Source organism: Oncorhynchus clarkii, chromosome 11, assembly GCF_045791955.1.
Source record: "Oncorhynchus clarkii lewisi isolate Uvic-CL-2024 chromosome 11, UVic_Ocla_1.0, whole genome shotgun sequence".
Taxonomy (NCBI): Eukaryota; Metazoa; Chordata; class Actinopteri; order Salmoniformes; family Salmonidae; genus Oncorhynchus; species Oncorhynchus clarkii.
In genome coordinates this window covers 28,002,109-28,016,485 of record NC_092157.1, presented here as the reverse complement: position 1 = coordinate 28,016,485, position 14,377 = coordinate 28,002,109, and the positions used below count along the sequence as shown (strand labels likewise).

Here is a 14,377-nt window from a genome sequence, read left to right as displayed (position 1 = left end):
TGTGTGTGTATAACATTGTTATCTTGTCTCTGTAGCATTCACAGCAGAGCAGTACCAACAGCACCAGGAGCAGCTGGCCCTGATGCAGAAACAGCAGCTTGAGCAGATCCAACAGCAGCAACAGGCACAGCAGCAGGCAAACACAGACCCATCCTCTACTACTACATCCACAGCACCACCACCCAACACACAGGTCAGTAGCACTCCTCTGCTCTGCTAAACCAGCCACTCACCTACTATAACCACATCATCTTTTCCAAAACGGCTTTGTTTGTATTTGTGTAGGTTTGCTTGTTTCGTTAGGTTTCTTAGTCAAGCATCAGTCAAAAGTGTGTTAACACATGGAATAATGTAGTAAAAAAAAAAGTGTTAAACAAATCACAATATATTTTATATTTGAGATTCTTCAAATAGACACCCTTTCCCTTGATGACAGCTTTGCGCACCCTTGGCTTTCTCTCAACCGGCTTCATCTGGAATGCTTTTCCAAAAGTCTTGGAGGAGTTCCCACATGCTGGGCACTTGTTGGCTTCTTTTCCTTCACTCTGCGGTCCAACTCATAACAAACCATCTCAATTGAGTTGAGTTCGGGTGATTGTGGTGGCCAGATCATCTGATGCAGGACTCCATCACTCTCCTTCTTGGTCAAAAAGCCCTAACACAGCCTGGAGGTGTTTTGGGTTGTTGTCCTGTTGAAAAACAATTGATAGTTCCACTAAGCGCAAACCAGATGGGATGCTGTATCGCTGTAGAATGCTGTGGTAGTGTGCCTTGAATTATAAATAAATCACAGACGTGTCACCAGCAAAGCACCATCACACCACTTCCTCCATGCTTCACGGTGGGAACTATACATGCAAAGATCATCCATTCACATACTCTGCATCTCACAAAGACACAGCGGTTGGAACTGAAAATCTCAAATTTGGTTTAATCAGACCCAAGGACAGATTTCCACCGGTCTAATGTCCATTGGTCGTGTTTTTTGGCCCAAGCAATTCTCTTCTTATTATTGCAGTCCTTTAGTAGTGGTTTCTTTGCAGCAATTTGACCATGAAGGCCTGATTCACGCAGTCTCCTCTGAACAGTTGATGAGATGTGTTACTTGAACTCTGTGAAGCATTTATTTGGGCTGCAATTTCTGAGTCTGCTAACTCTAATGAACTTGTCCTCTGCAGCAGAGGTAACTCTGGGTCTTCCTTTCCTGTGGCGGTCCTCATGAGAGCCAGTTTCATCATTGCGCTTGGTTTTTGCGACTGCACTTGAAGAAACTTTCCGGATTGACTGACCTTCATTTCTTAAAGTATACCACCCCTACCTTGTCACAACACAATTGATTGGCTCACATGCATTAAGGAGGACAGAAATTCCACAAATTATCTTTTAACAAGGAACACGTGTTCATTGAAATGCTTTCCAGGTGACTATCTCATGAAGCTGTGAAGAATGCCAAGAGTTTGCAAAGCTGTCATCAAGCCAAAGGGCAGCTACTTTGAAAAATCTCACTTTAACACTTTATTTGGTTTCTGCATGATTCCATGTGTTATTTCATAGTTTTGTCTTCACTATTATTCTACAATGTAGAAAATAGTAAAAAAATAAAGAAAAATCCTGGAATGAGTAGGTGTGTCCACACTTTTGGCTCCATGGTTCACAAGACACCTGTCTGATCCACCTGACTAATCCATTGAGGAAGCTGTGGGGATGCCACGGTCCGAGAAGGGGAGTGTAGCTAAGATGCACAAGGCACATCTCTCTCCAGAATGCGCGCTCCCGCCATTTCGTGCACATTCATTGTTTCATAACTTCATTCTGTGAATGGTTTGCCCTTTGATTGTTAATCTATAATTTTCCCATTGCGTACTGTATATCACCAGTAGTATCTTAAATGTACTGTTCATTTCTAACAGTAATATTCTGTTTAATGCATTCAATATATTATTACAGGCCTTTGCTGTTCTCATTGTCGGCATGGACACGTTGTTTGCCGAGCTCACAACCTATGCTATACCTATGAAGTTTTGGTTTATTTCATTCCATTTATGATTTTCGTAAATTTATTGTCTTTTGTTTACACCGCTCCTGTCTATGTTGAGTAAATATTTGCACCTACTTAGGCATATAGAAGTAGGCCTAGGCTACCTGGCCTGTGTGCAAATGTAGGCCTATAAATGTGCCCATGTGGGGATCTGATTTATCCTAACTCACCACCACGAATGAGCTGCTGCGCTTCTCAAAGTAAGTTTTTCTTGACCTCAAACTGCAAGTAAACAAAAAGTTTGCAAGTAGGGCTGGGCGATATGGCCAAAATCTCATATCCCAATATACAGTCGTGGCCAAAAGTTTTGAGAATGACACAAATATTACTTTTCACCAAGTTTGCTGCTTCAGTTTGTACTGTAGCAATTTGCAAATACTCCAGAATGTTATGAAGAGTGATCAGATGAATTAATTGCAAATCCCAGAAAAACATTTTCACTGCATTTCAGCCCTGCCACAAAAGGACCAGCTGACATGTCAGTGATTTTCTCATTAACACGGGTGTGAGTGTTGAAGAGGACAAGGCTGGAGATCAATCTGTCATACTGATTGAGTTCGAATAACAGACTGGAAGCTTCAAAAGGAGGCTGGTGCTTGGAATCATTGTTCTTCCTCTGTCTATCATGGTTACCCGCAAGGAAACACGTGCCGTCATCATTGCTTTGCACAAAAAGGGCTTCACAGGCAAGGATATTGCTGCCAGTAAGATTGCACCTAATTCAACCATTTATCAGATCATCAAGAACTTCAAGGAGAGCGGTTCAATTGTTGTGAAGAAGGCTTCAGGGTGCCCAAGAAAGTCCAGCAAGCTCCAGGACCGTCTCCTAAAGTTTATTCAGCTGTGGGATCGGGGCACCACCAGTACAGAGCTTGCTTGGGAATGGCAGCAGGCAGGTGTGAGTGCATCTGCATTCACAGTGAGGTGAAGACTTTGAGGATTGCCTGGTGTCAAGAAGGGCAGCAAAGAAGCCCCTTCTCTCCAGGAAAAACATCAGGGACAGATTGATATTCTGCAAAAGGTACAGTGATTGGACTGCTGAGGACGGGGGTAAAGTAATTTTCTCTGAATCCCCTTTCCGATTGTTTGGGGCATCCGGAAAATAGCTTGTCCGGAGAAGACGAGGTGAGCGCTACCATCAGTCCTGTGTCATGCCAACAGTAAAGCATCCTGAGACCATTCATGTGTGGGGTTGCTTCTCAGCCAAGGGAGTGGGCTCACTCACAATTTTGCCTAAGAACAGCTATGAATAAAGAATGGTAGCAACACATCCCCCGGGAGCAACTCCTCCCAACCATCCAGGAACAGTTTGGTGACGAACAAGGCCTTTTCCAGCATGATGGAGCACCTTGCCACGAGGCAAAAGTGATAACTAAGTGGCTCGGGGAACAAAACATTGATATTTTGGGTCCATGGCCAGGAAACTCCCCAGACCTTATTAATTCCATTGAGAACTTTGGTCAATCCTCAAGAGGCGGGTGGACAAACAAAAACCCATAAATTCTGAAACTCCAAGCATTGATTATGCAAGAATGGGCTGCCATCAGTCAGGATGTGGCCCAGAAGTTAATTGACAGAATGCCAGGGCGGATTGCAGAGGTCTTGAAAAAGGGTCAACACTGTAAATATTGACTCTATGCATCAACTTCATGTAATTGTCAATAAAAGCCTTTGACACTTATGAAATGCATGTAATTATACTTTAGTATTATATAGTAACATCTGACAAAAATATCTAAAGTCACTGAAGCAGCAAACTATGGAAATTAATATTTGTCTTTCTCAAATTTTGGCCACGACTGTAGGTCATTTCATATCCCGATAACGATACATATTACGATAAACACATTTTCTGTAAATTCAATGAATAAATAGTTTATATAAAATGACCACATGTCAAGGCCTATTTCTTATTACATTTTTAATTATACTCATCAAATTAAAGGTATTTGGTACCTTGGGTCGGGTGTTAGCACCAACTCACGAAACTCCGGTTTCTCGACCTTGTAAATTGGGGCCATGTCTTTGCAGGTGTAAGTTGTAACGGCAGCTGTTATCTCCTTCCATCTCCGTGGTTCTTTGCCATATGCCATGTGCCACGGGCAAAAGCCTCTTGCAACGTCTGAGTTGGGGGTTTGTTTTTGAGCATTCCACTGTACTTTTTGGGATCTCATCCGTAGACTCTCTCCATACTGTTTCACATTATTCTTGCGTAGGTGGTAAAAGAGTTTAGTGGTGTGCCTGTGGCATATTTTGCGGAGGACGGATTTCTGGTCCGTGTCAATTTTCATACCCAAACCACGTCCATGCGCCTGAAGTAGCCCCTCTTTTAGGTACGTGCTCTGTGTCGCGTTCACTCTCCTCCGTGTTTGTTTGTGTTGCAAATTTGTAAGAACGCAAAGCTACGTCCAATTGATGAAAAATATTGCCGTAGAGTGATTTGCGACGCAACGATATAAACGATAGGGCATAATATGAAAACGATAGAAAAACGTCTATTGTCACACGATATATATCATTATGTCCCCCAGCCATATATGCAAGTAAAAAAAGTATATTTTTAGAGTACATTGACAAGAACGGCAGGTAGCCTAAGAGTTAAGAGCGCTATGCCATTAACCGAAGGCTGCTGGTTCGAATCCCTGGGCCGACTAGGCGAAAACCCTGTCTGTGTCCTTATTGCTCCTATAAGTCGCTCTAGATACGTCTGCTGAATGACATAAATATAAAATGTGACAATAGTTCCTCCAATGTATTAGAAAAAATATTTCCTGGTCTCCCTTTTGATAACTACTCGGCATGAAATGGAAAGATGTAATGCTCTGATCCAGTGGAAATGTCATAAAACACCTGATTTACTTCTTATCCTTTGCACAAGTTGCTAACAGCTGTGTCTGTCCCGAGCACACTGGCGGGGGAGGCTCTGAGGGCCCAGATCATGTTGCAAGCTTGTAAACATGAGCTTCGGGCCAGACACAGTTGATGGTTGATAAGATGTTTCAAGTTTTTTTGCAGACAGGCCATGCGTAGCCAATATGATTTATAGGATGCTTTATTATTATCTGTATATTTTCTACCTGCAGGCTGCAATGTTTTCTGTTGGCTTTGTGTGCTATTTTTACATCGTTGGCAATAGAAGTTACTTTTAGATTTGAGTAATTTTCTTTTAGATATAGTTTTGATTAACCACATGACACTGATTGAGATACAGACTAATATATAGATTAAATTAAACTGTTCTACGGAAATGTGCATATGAAAATCAGAACTGGCACGCCGGGTCGGTAGAAATTGTAAGAGAAATTGGACCTCCCAAATGGAAAAAGTTGCCGATCCCTGGTTTAGCCGGTTACTGGCAACTTCAGGAGCGTAACAGCAGAGTTGGAGCAGGGTCAAGAACAGGTTTTTTTTTTTTCTGGTTAGACCATCTTGAGCTCTGGCTCTCTTGAATAATTTGTCTTAAGAATTTAACACTGTTTGATGAAATAATTAAGGTATAGAGGGCAGCATTTTCACTTTTGGATAAATAGCGTGCCCAAATTCAACTTCCTGCTACTCATGCCAAGAATATAAGATATGCATATTATTAGTAGATTTAGATAGAAAACACTCAAACGTTTCTAAAACTGTTTGAATAATGTCTGTGACTATGGCTATAACAGAACTTATGTTGCAGGCAAAATCCCGACGACTAACCGTTCAGATTTTTTTTTTTTTTTTAGGTCTCGGTCTGTTCAGTGAGGTCTCATTGGGAAATGATATTTTTTAGGGAACTTGTTTTCTGTTCCTACCGTTTCCACTGGATGTCACCAGTCTTTGGAATTTGGTTGAGGTTATTCATTTGTGCAATGAACAAGTACGGCCATCTAGGAACTGTGTAACACTGTTGAGAGTTGCGCAAGACTTGAAAAGTAGCTTGGTTTGTTGTCTTCCTGTATTGAACACCGATAGACCCGTCTTCAATTGGTGGATTATTAACGTTTAAAAAATACCTAAAGTTGCATTACAAAAGTAGTTTGAAATATTTTGGCAAAGTTTACAGGCAACTTTTGAAATATTTTGTAGTGACGTTGCGCAATTTGGAAGCTGTTTTTTTTTCTGGATCAAACGCGCCAAATAAATGGACATTTTGGATATATATGGACGGAATTAATCGAACAAAAGGACTAATTGTGATGTTTATGGGACACATTGGAGTGCCAACAAAAGAAGCTTGTCAAAGGTAAGGCATGTTTTATATTTTATTTCTGTGTTTTGTGTAACGCCTGCAGGGTTGAAATAGCTTCTTATCCTTTTGCCGAAAAGCCTTTTTAAAATATGACATGTTGGCTGGATTCACAACGAGTGTAGCTTTAATTTAGTATCTTACATGTGTGATTTAACGAAAGTTCGATTTTTATATCATTTTATTTGAGTTTGCCGCACTGCATTTTCCCTGGCTTTTGGCCAAGTGGGACGCAAGCGTCCCCTAAACCATAAGAAGTTAACCTCTCTGGGATATGTGGGACGCAAGGGTCCCACCTGGCCAAAAGCCAGTGAAAATACAGAGCGCCAAATTCAATTAAATCACTATAAATATCTAACTTTCATGAAATCACACATGCAAGATAGCACAACAAGTGTAGCTTTAATTTGAATCTAGCCAACATGTCAGATTTCAAAAAAGCTTTTCGGCGAAAGCAAACAATGCTATTCTCTGAGGATAGCACCTCAGTAAACAAAGAGAGAAGCATATTTCAACCCTGCAGGCGCGACACAAAACAAAGAAATAAAAATATAATTCATGCCTTACCTTTGACAAGCTTCTTTTGTTGGCACTCCAATATGTCCCATAAACATCACAAATGGTCCTTTTGTTCGATTAATTCCGTCGATATATACAGTGGGGCAAAAAAGTATTTAGTCAGCCACCAATTGTGCAAGTTCTCCCACTTAAAAAGAGGAGAGAGGCCTGTAATTTTCATCATAGGTACACTTCAACTATGACAGACAAAATGAGAAGAAAAAAATACAGAAAATCACATTGTAGGATTTTTAATGAATTTATTTGCAAATTATGGTGGAAAATAAGTATTTGGTCACCTACAAGCAAGCAAGATTTCTGGCTCTCACAGACCTGTAACTTCTTCTTTAAGAGGCTCCTCTGTCCTCCACTCGTTACCTGTATTAATGGCACCTGTTTGAACTTGTTATCAGTATAAAAGACACACTCCAAACTCCACTAAGGCCAAGACCAAAGAGCTGTCAAAGGACACCAGAAACAAAATTATAGACCTGCACCAGGCTGGGAAGACTGAATCTGCAATTACAGGCCTCTCATCTTTTTAAGTGGGAGAACTTGCACAATTGGTGGCTGACTAAATACTTTTTTGCCCCACTGTATATCCAAAATGTCCATTTATTTTGCACGTTTGATCCAGAAAAACACCGGTTCCAACTTGCGCAACGTGACTACAAACAATCTCAAAAGTTACCTGTGTACTTTGCCAAAACATTTCAAACTACTTTTGTAATACACCTTTAGGTATGTTTTAACGTAAATAATCGATAAAATTGAAGACGGGATGATCTGTGTTCAATACAGGAGGAAAACAAACTAGCTAGCTTTCTGGTCACACTAACATTACACTTGAAGTGACCCTCCTTCTGAACAGGGCTACTTCTTCATTACACAAAGGAAAAACCTCAACCAATTTCTAAAGACTGTTGACATCCAGTGGAAGCGGTAGGAACTGCAAGAAGGTCCCTTAGAAATCTGGATTCCCAATGAAAAACATTGAAAAGAGTGACTTCAAAAACATTCTGAATGGTTTGTCCTCTGGGTTTAACCTGTTAAATAAGTTCTGTTATACTCAGACATGATTCAAACAGTTTTAGAAACTTCCGAGTGTTTTCTATCCAAATCTACTAATAATATGCATATCTTATCTTCTGGGGATGAGTAGCAGGCAGTTGAATTTGGGCATGCATTTCATCTGGACGTGAAAATACTGCCCCCTGTCACCAAGAAGTTAATGCATAAGACACGCTCAGTACATGTAGTTGATTTTATTAGAACACATAGGGTGTCTTTATATATTTTTTTAAAAATACACGTTTCTAAAATTCAGACCAATCGATTGGTCGAAAGAAAAGACCGAAGAAAAGCCCTCGAAGCCAGAAAGCCTTTGTGTTGCTTTGAGGGAGCTTTGCATCCTGTCTGAAAAAAATAACCAGAGAAATGACTGGTTTCACTGACTCTTCCATGTTTAATGCTCAGTGGTTGTACAATCACATCACTCGGTCTGTCTCCATCTGTCCTTCCTCCAGTGTATAATATCTAAGACATTAGACTCGGCCAGCGCCCAGTTTGCTGCCTCTGCCCTGGTGACCACGGACCAGCTGATGGCCTTCAAGGGCAAGGAGGAGGGGGTTCTGGGAAGTGGCGTCAACGGGGTCTTTCCAGGCTCAGGTGAGCAGCAGCGCCAATGGAATCTGAGCTCTTTGGGCCCTGGTTAAAAGTAGTGCACTATATATGGATAGAGTACCATTGTAGGACGCAGACCAGATTTGCAAATAAATACAATTGAATAGAGAGACAGGACTGTAGAGTTAAGGAAGTGCTCTAGTCTTATCAAAGTAGTTTCTTTACCCATCTCCTCACAGCATTTTACTGATGAATGACATGTATGGTATAGTCTAATGTATTAATGTCTCCCTCCCTCAGGAGTGTACAAAAGCTTACACCTCGCCAGCACCACCCACACCCACCACCCCAACACCAACCAGACTCCCACTCCTCCATCAGCCCCCACTTTCCTCAAGCCCTCCTCCACCACTACATCCCCTGTCACCGCCTCCTCCCTCAGCTCCCCAGCTAACGCCCACGGGAATCCCCTCCACTTGGGTAGCAACGCTGCCAACTCCACTCCCACCACCACTCAGGTCCTGATAGGGAACAACGTCCGTATGAGCGTACCCTCCTCCCCTGTTCTCCCCAGTCTGGGCGGCACCACCACGCGCCACAGCCACATACCCAGGGCTCTGGGAGCCTTGCCCTCCTCTGCCTTAAAGATGGCTGTCAACACCAACTGTCAGATGCCCAACAAGGTCACCGGGGCTTCTACCATGGACATAGGATCCAGGTGAGATGATTTAACATATTCTAACAAATTCACTTTTTAAGGCATGCCCTGACTTTAACTGAATGCTATTATAAAAACACTCTGACACAGACCAAGGTTATTCACAAATTATAAGGTTAGGGGTTGTGATGAATCTGTTATTTGTTTTAATTAATTGGTTAAGCCATGAAACTACCCCTCCCGGATCCGGGAGAATTGTCATCAACTACACTAATTAGCATAACGCAACGGACAAAAAATCTTACTAGAAAATATTCATATTCATGAAATCACAAGTGCAATATAGTGAAACACAGCTTAGCCTTTTGTTAATCACCCTGTCATCTCAGATTTTGAAATTATGCTTTACAGCCAAAGCAAGACAAGCATTTGTGTAAGTTTATCGATAACCTAGCATAGCATTATGTCCAGCTAGCAGCTTGGTCACGAAAATCAGAAAAGCAATCAAATTAAATCGTTTACCTTTGATGAGCTTCGGATGTTTTCACTCACGAGACTCCCAGTTAGACAGCAAATGTTCATTTTGTTCCATAAGATTATTATTATAGCCGAAATACCTCCGTTTGTTCTTCACATTTTGTTGAGAAATCCACTGGAAATTTCGGTCACGACAACGCCGAAAAATATTCCAAATTCGATCCATAATATCGACAGAAACATGGCAAACGTTTTTTATAATCAATCCTCAAGGTGTTTTTCAAATATCTATTTGATAATATATCAACCGGGACAATTGGCTTCTTAGTAGGAGCGAGAGGAGCAATGGCTGCCTTTGTCTATTACGCACAAATCACTCTGAGAGCCACCAGCTGACCACTGACGCAATGTTGTCGTTCACGCCCATTTTTCAAAATAAAAGCCTGAAACTATATCGTGTGACATAGGGAAGCCATAGAAAAAGGAATCTGGTTGATATACCTTTCAATGCTCAATAGGGAGGCATAGGAACGCAGAGGCTTCAAAATAAGAGTAATTTCCTGATTGGATTTTTCTCAGGCTTTCGCCTGCAATATCAGTTCTGTTATACTCACAGACAATATTTTTACAGTTTTGGAAACTGTAGTGTTTTCTATCCTAAGCTGTCAATTATATGCATATTCTAGCATCTTGGACTGAGAAATGGCCCGTTTACTTTGGGAACATTATTTTTCCAAAAATGAAAATACTGCCCCCTAGTCTCGAGGTTAAACAAATGTTATCAACATACAGAGTTAAAGTTAATAAGGGGTCTAATGGAAGCAGTTTTTTAGCAGTTTTTGACATGGTGTTTGTCTTGTATTCTTCCAGGGATAATCACGATCAAGACAAACCAGCTCTGAACAGTATAGCGGACAACACAGTGGCCATGGAGGTGACGTAGCAGAGCGGTGGTGGTGCTGCTAGCTACCATGACAGTCCAGCCAGGCCCAACGCTACCCAACCCTCTGCTGGCCAACCAGTCCTCTGCTGAGAGTCTGCTGCTACTCTCTCAATCCACTCTTTAGGTGCTGTGCATCGTAGCATTGGGAATGCAAAAAGGGACGGTAGGCGGGTGGTCGGCGGGACTCCACTCACATACACACAACGGACTACATACAGAGTACGGACAGACACGTTTCCACGGCAACTGTGGGGATTACATGGGTTGCAATTCTCATCTCTCATGCTTTTTAAATGTTTTTGTTTTTGTATTTGTTACTGTTAATAAGAGTAAAAATTGACATTGTGTAAATTATGAATATGGCAAATTAGTATCTGTACAGTAACTAAATATTTGTAATACCCCCCCCCCCCCCTTGTATATATGTTACTTGAATACAGAAACTTGTTTTATTTGTGATGTTTTGCACTTGGGAATAAAAATAAAAAAGCGATAAACTTGTGAGTGTGAGATGTGAGAGTTGTATAAAGGAAAGAGACATTTCAGAAGAGACGTTTCATCACATGCATGGTGCAGAGCCTGCTGTTTTATCTATTTATTGTGCTGTGTTTACAGTTTCCTTTTTTCTCTCTTTTTTTTGTTGCACTGTACCTTCATTGGTTCCTGTGCTGTAGTAAATGTTAGGTAGCTACGGACTCCTGGGTATTTTGTATATTGTAAACACAATGCAGGTTTTTTCCCCCCCTTTGGGTCCCTGCGCTTTTCTTTGGATCATGTGGAATTCAATGGTGATACACAGATAGACTCTGTGGGGAGGGGAGCCAGAGGTGGAGGACATGGTCAGCTTTGGTTCACTTCACTTAGCGGGGTTAAAGCTCTTCCTGGGATCTTCCATTTACGTTATCCCGATACAAGTAACAAACTAGGGATGAAGTCTCTTCCTAGAAGCATCTCTCTCTCATGCTTCTGATTCAAAGCACTTATCGATTTTGTTTTCTGTTTTTTTTATCAATATTAATGCTGCTTTTGTATAATTTTGGTCCCTTGTTTTCATGCAATCCCCCCCCCCCCTTTTAATTATTTTAACCCCACACAAGTTTTTGTAAAACAGAATTGAGTTATTTTTGTATTTTTCTCCTGTTTTTGTGGTAAAAAAAAATGATTGTAAGCTTCTTCGTATTGACAGACTTCATTATTTTGTTACTTGTTTATGCATAGGTGATAAGGGAGGTGAATGGCAGTTACAATTGCTGTATGTATCATCATTCCAATTTCTGACTAGAAAAAAAAATGCTAATGGAGCTATGGAGAAAGGCTCATTTTCTCTTATCTCACCGTTTCAAACTCCAGACGGCTGCAAGGCCAAAAACCACAAGTGTCGGGTGCCTTCCCTTGGGGGAAAAAAACGTGCTCTCTTCTGTGAAGAGTAAGGCACAAAAACAGTGCTACTCCTACTAGTACTTTTTGTCTGTGTCGTCAGAATCTGAATGCCCAGTCCAATGGCAGGATTTATCCTTGAGGTTTTCTTGTCCCACCTGGAGGCTGAAAAGAATAATGAAAATAAAAAAGTGACAGAACTCTACGATAATATAAGACAATAAAGCCCAGGTCATTATATGTGGATTATGTGGCTCTTTGTGTTCTGTTGGGTGAATGTTATGGTCCTGTGTGTGAGCAAAAATTGGCATATTTTAAGAACGAGACCTTTTGAATAATGTAACTCATGCCATGCAGGGTTTGTGTAGGCCTATGGATGTTTCAACTGGGTGGCTGTGTGTGTACGAGAGTGAGAGCGCAATGTTTTGGGGGAGTTTTAAGATGGTTTATACTGTATTGTTGCATCGGGTTTACATTATCACATTTTGATGCTGTAATTAAAGCACAAGTATCACCGAGCTGAAAGCCATCCGGTTTCCCATTTAAAACGGATTACTCAAAGGGTAAATAAATGTTAGTGTGATTGTGCGTGTCTGAGTGCATGCCTCGCAGGTTGACATTACCTAAACTATTAGCACCCTGTTTGAAAGGAACAATGACATACTGAAAGAAAAGACCACGCATTCTTTGACCAAGTGTAACCTCATTATTTGATTGTTATTGGGAACAAAAATGCCAAGCATTACATGCAAAGGGAATTATCCCCCTTTCTTGCCCAAATGGTATCCTATTCCTGACGTAGTGCACTACTTTGGACCAGGACCTAGTGCATTAATAAAAATAAATAATGTACTATATAGGGAATAGGGTGCCATTTGGCACTCAGACCATGCAGGCATGTTCATAATTGATTCCACACCAGCGGATCCCAACAGCACAGCCAAGATAATTCAGTCCCTCTGTAACCACCACTTAGATAAAACAACGAATCAAGTCGGCTTTCTCATTACAACAGTCTTAGGTAACATCCCAAATGGCACTGTATTCCATACATAGTACACTACTTTGAACCTGGCCCTAGTCCAAAGTAGTGCACTTAGTCAGGAATAGGGTGTTGGGCTGCTTCAAGCACTCTGACGTGAGAGAGAAATAAAACTGCACACACACACTCCCAACAATACACTCACACTGCTCCCAGGGACAATTCACCATGACAACGCTATGCCGTCAAGATACAGCTCGGCAGCACATGGAATTACTCTGCTTTCCGTTAACCCCTCCAAGCAAACAGCTGAAATATAAAGCTCACTCTCTTCGTCTGTCATACACTCTCTCAAATTGCCCTCATCTGTAAATATGAATTCTTTGGCTTGGGTTTAGCTTTCAGAGTATAGCACAAAATGGACCGCGTGACCAACATAACCCTGGTGGAAAACAAGATGCATCTGTTCACAACTGGATCAGATGTCTTCTTCAGGGAGGTGATTGGAAGGGCTGACAGCCAAGCAGGTTTAACCCCTTGCTCGCCACCTCACTCCATCTCCTCTGTCTCCCTCTCGTCCCGCTCTCTTTCCCCCTCAGTCCCCCATCAACCCTCGCCCTGGCCAACAGGTGCAGTAGTCTGAAAGGGAATGGGGACTTTGTTGATTGATAGCCTGGTACTGTCTATGATATGACTTCTCACAAATATAATTTTACCTCTGGAGAGAGATAGCCTTTCCTGTATAACATGATCACGTTACTCAGGGATGAATTATGATTTGCTTCTCAGTAGGGTTAGATTAGACTTTTTCGAAAGAGATGGAAGAATGAAGAAGTTTAATGACTATGCTACGTCCCAAATAGCACCCTATTGCCTATGGGCCCTTGTCAAAAGTTGTGCACTATGTGGGGAATAGGGTGTCATTTGCAGTGGTAGGAAAAGTATCCAATAGTAATGCTTGAGTAAAAGTATAGATACCTTAATAGAAAGTTACTCAAGTAAAAGCTAAAGTCACCCAGTAAAATACTACTTGAATATAAGTCTAAAAGTATTTGGTTCTAAATATATTTAAGTTTCAAAAGTAAAAGTAAAAATAATTTCAAATTCCTTATATATAGCAAAGCAGATGGCACCATTTTCTTGTTTTTAAATTTTATGGATAGCCAGGGGCACACTCAGACATAATTTACAAGTTATGCATTTGTGTTTAGTGAGTCCGCCAGATCAGAGGCAGTAGGGATGACCACATGTTCTCTTGATAAGTACATGAATTGGACCATTTTCCTATCCTGCAAAGTATTTAAAATGTAATGAGTACTTTTGGGTGTCAGGGAAATTGTATGGAGTAAAAAGTACATTATTGTCTTTAGGAATGTAGTGAAGTAAATGTAAAAGTTTTCAAAAAAATAAATAGTAAAGTACAGATACACAGAAAAAACTACTTAAGTAGTACTTAAGTACTTTACACTACTAGCCATTTGGGGCACAGCCTATTT

At 41.1% G+C, this 14,377-nt stretch overlaps 1 protein-coding gene across 4 annotated transcripts in view; it reads left to right on the top strand.

Annotated features, from left to right (window-relative positions):
• The window catches only part of LOC139420427 (enhancer of polycomb homolog 1-like), a 60,529-nt gene extending 48,112 nt beyond the window's left edge, over window positions 1-12,417 (top strand). For 2 of the 4 annotated variants that reach the window (XM_071170549.1, XM_071170547.1), the window contains exons 11-14: window positions 36-193; window positions 8,348-8,489; window positions 8,745-9,162; window positions 10,450-12,417. In XM_071170549.1, coding sequence (XP_071026650.1) covers window positions 36-193; window positions 8,348-8,489; window positions 8,745-9,162; window positions 10,450-10,522 — 791 coding nt within the window. In that variant the 3' untranslated portion in view covers window positions 10,523-12,417. The remainder of the gene's footprint in view (window positions 1-35; window positions 194-8,347; window positions 8,490-8,744; window positions 9,163-10,449) is intronic. The other 2 variants (XM_071170548.1, XM_071170550.1) reach the window with 1 other exon arrangement.
• Window positions 12,418-14,377: the final 1,960 nt, after the last annotated feature.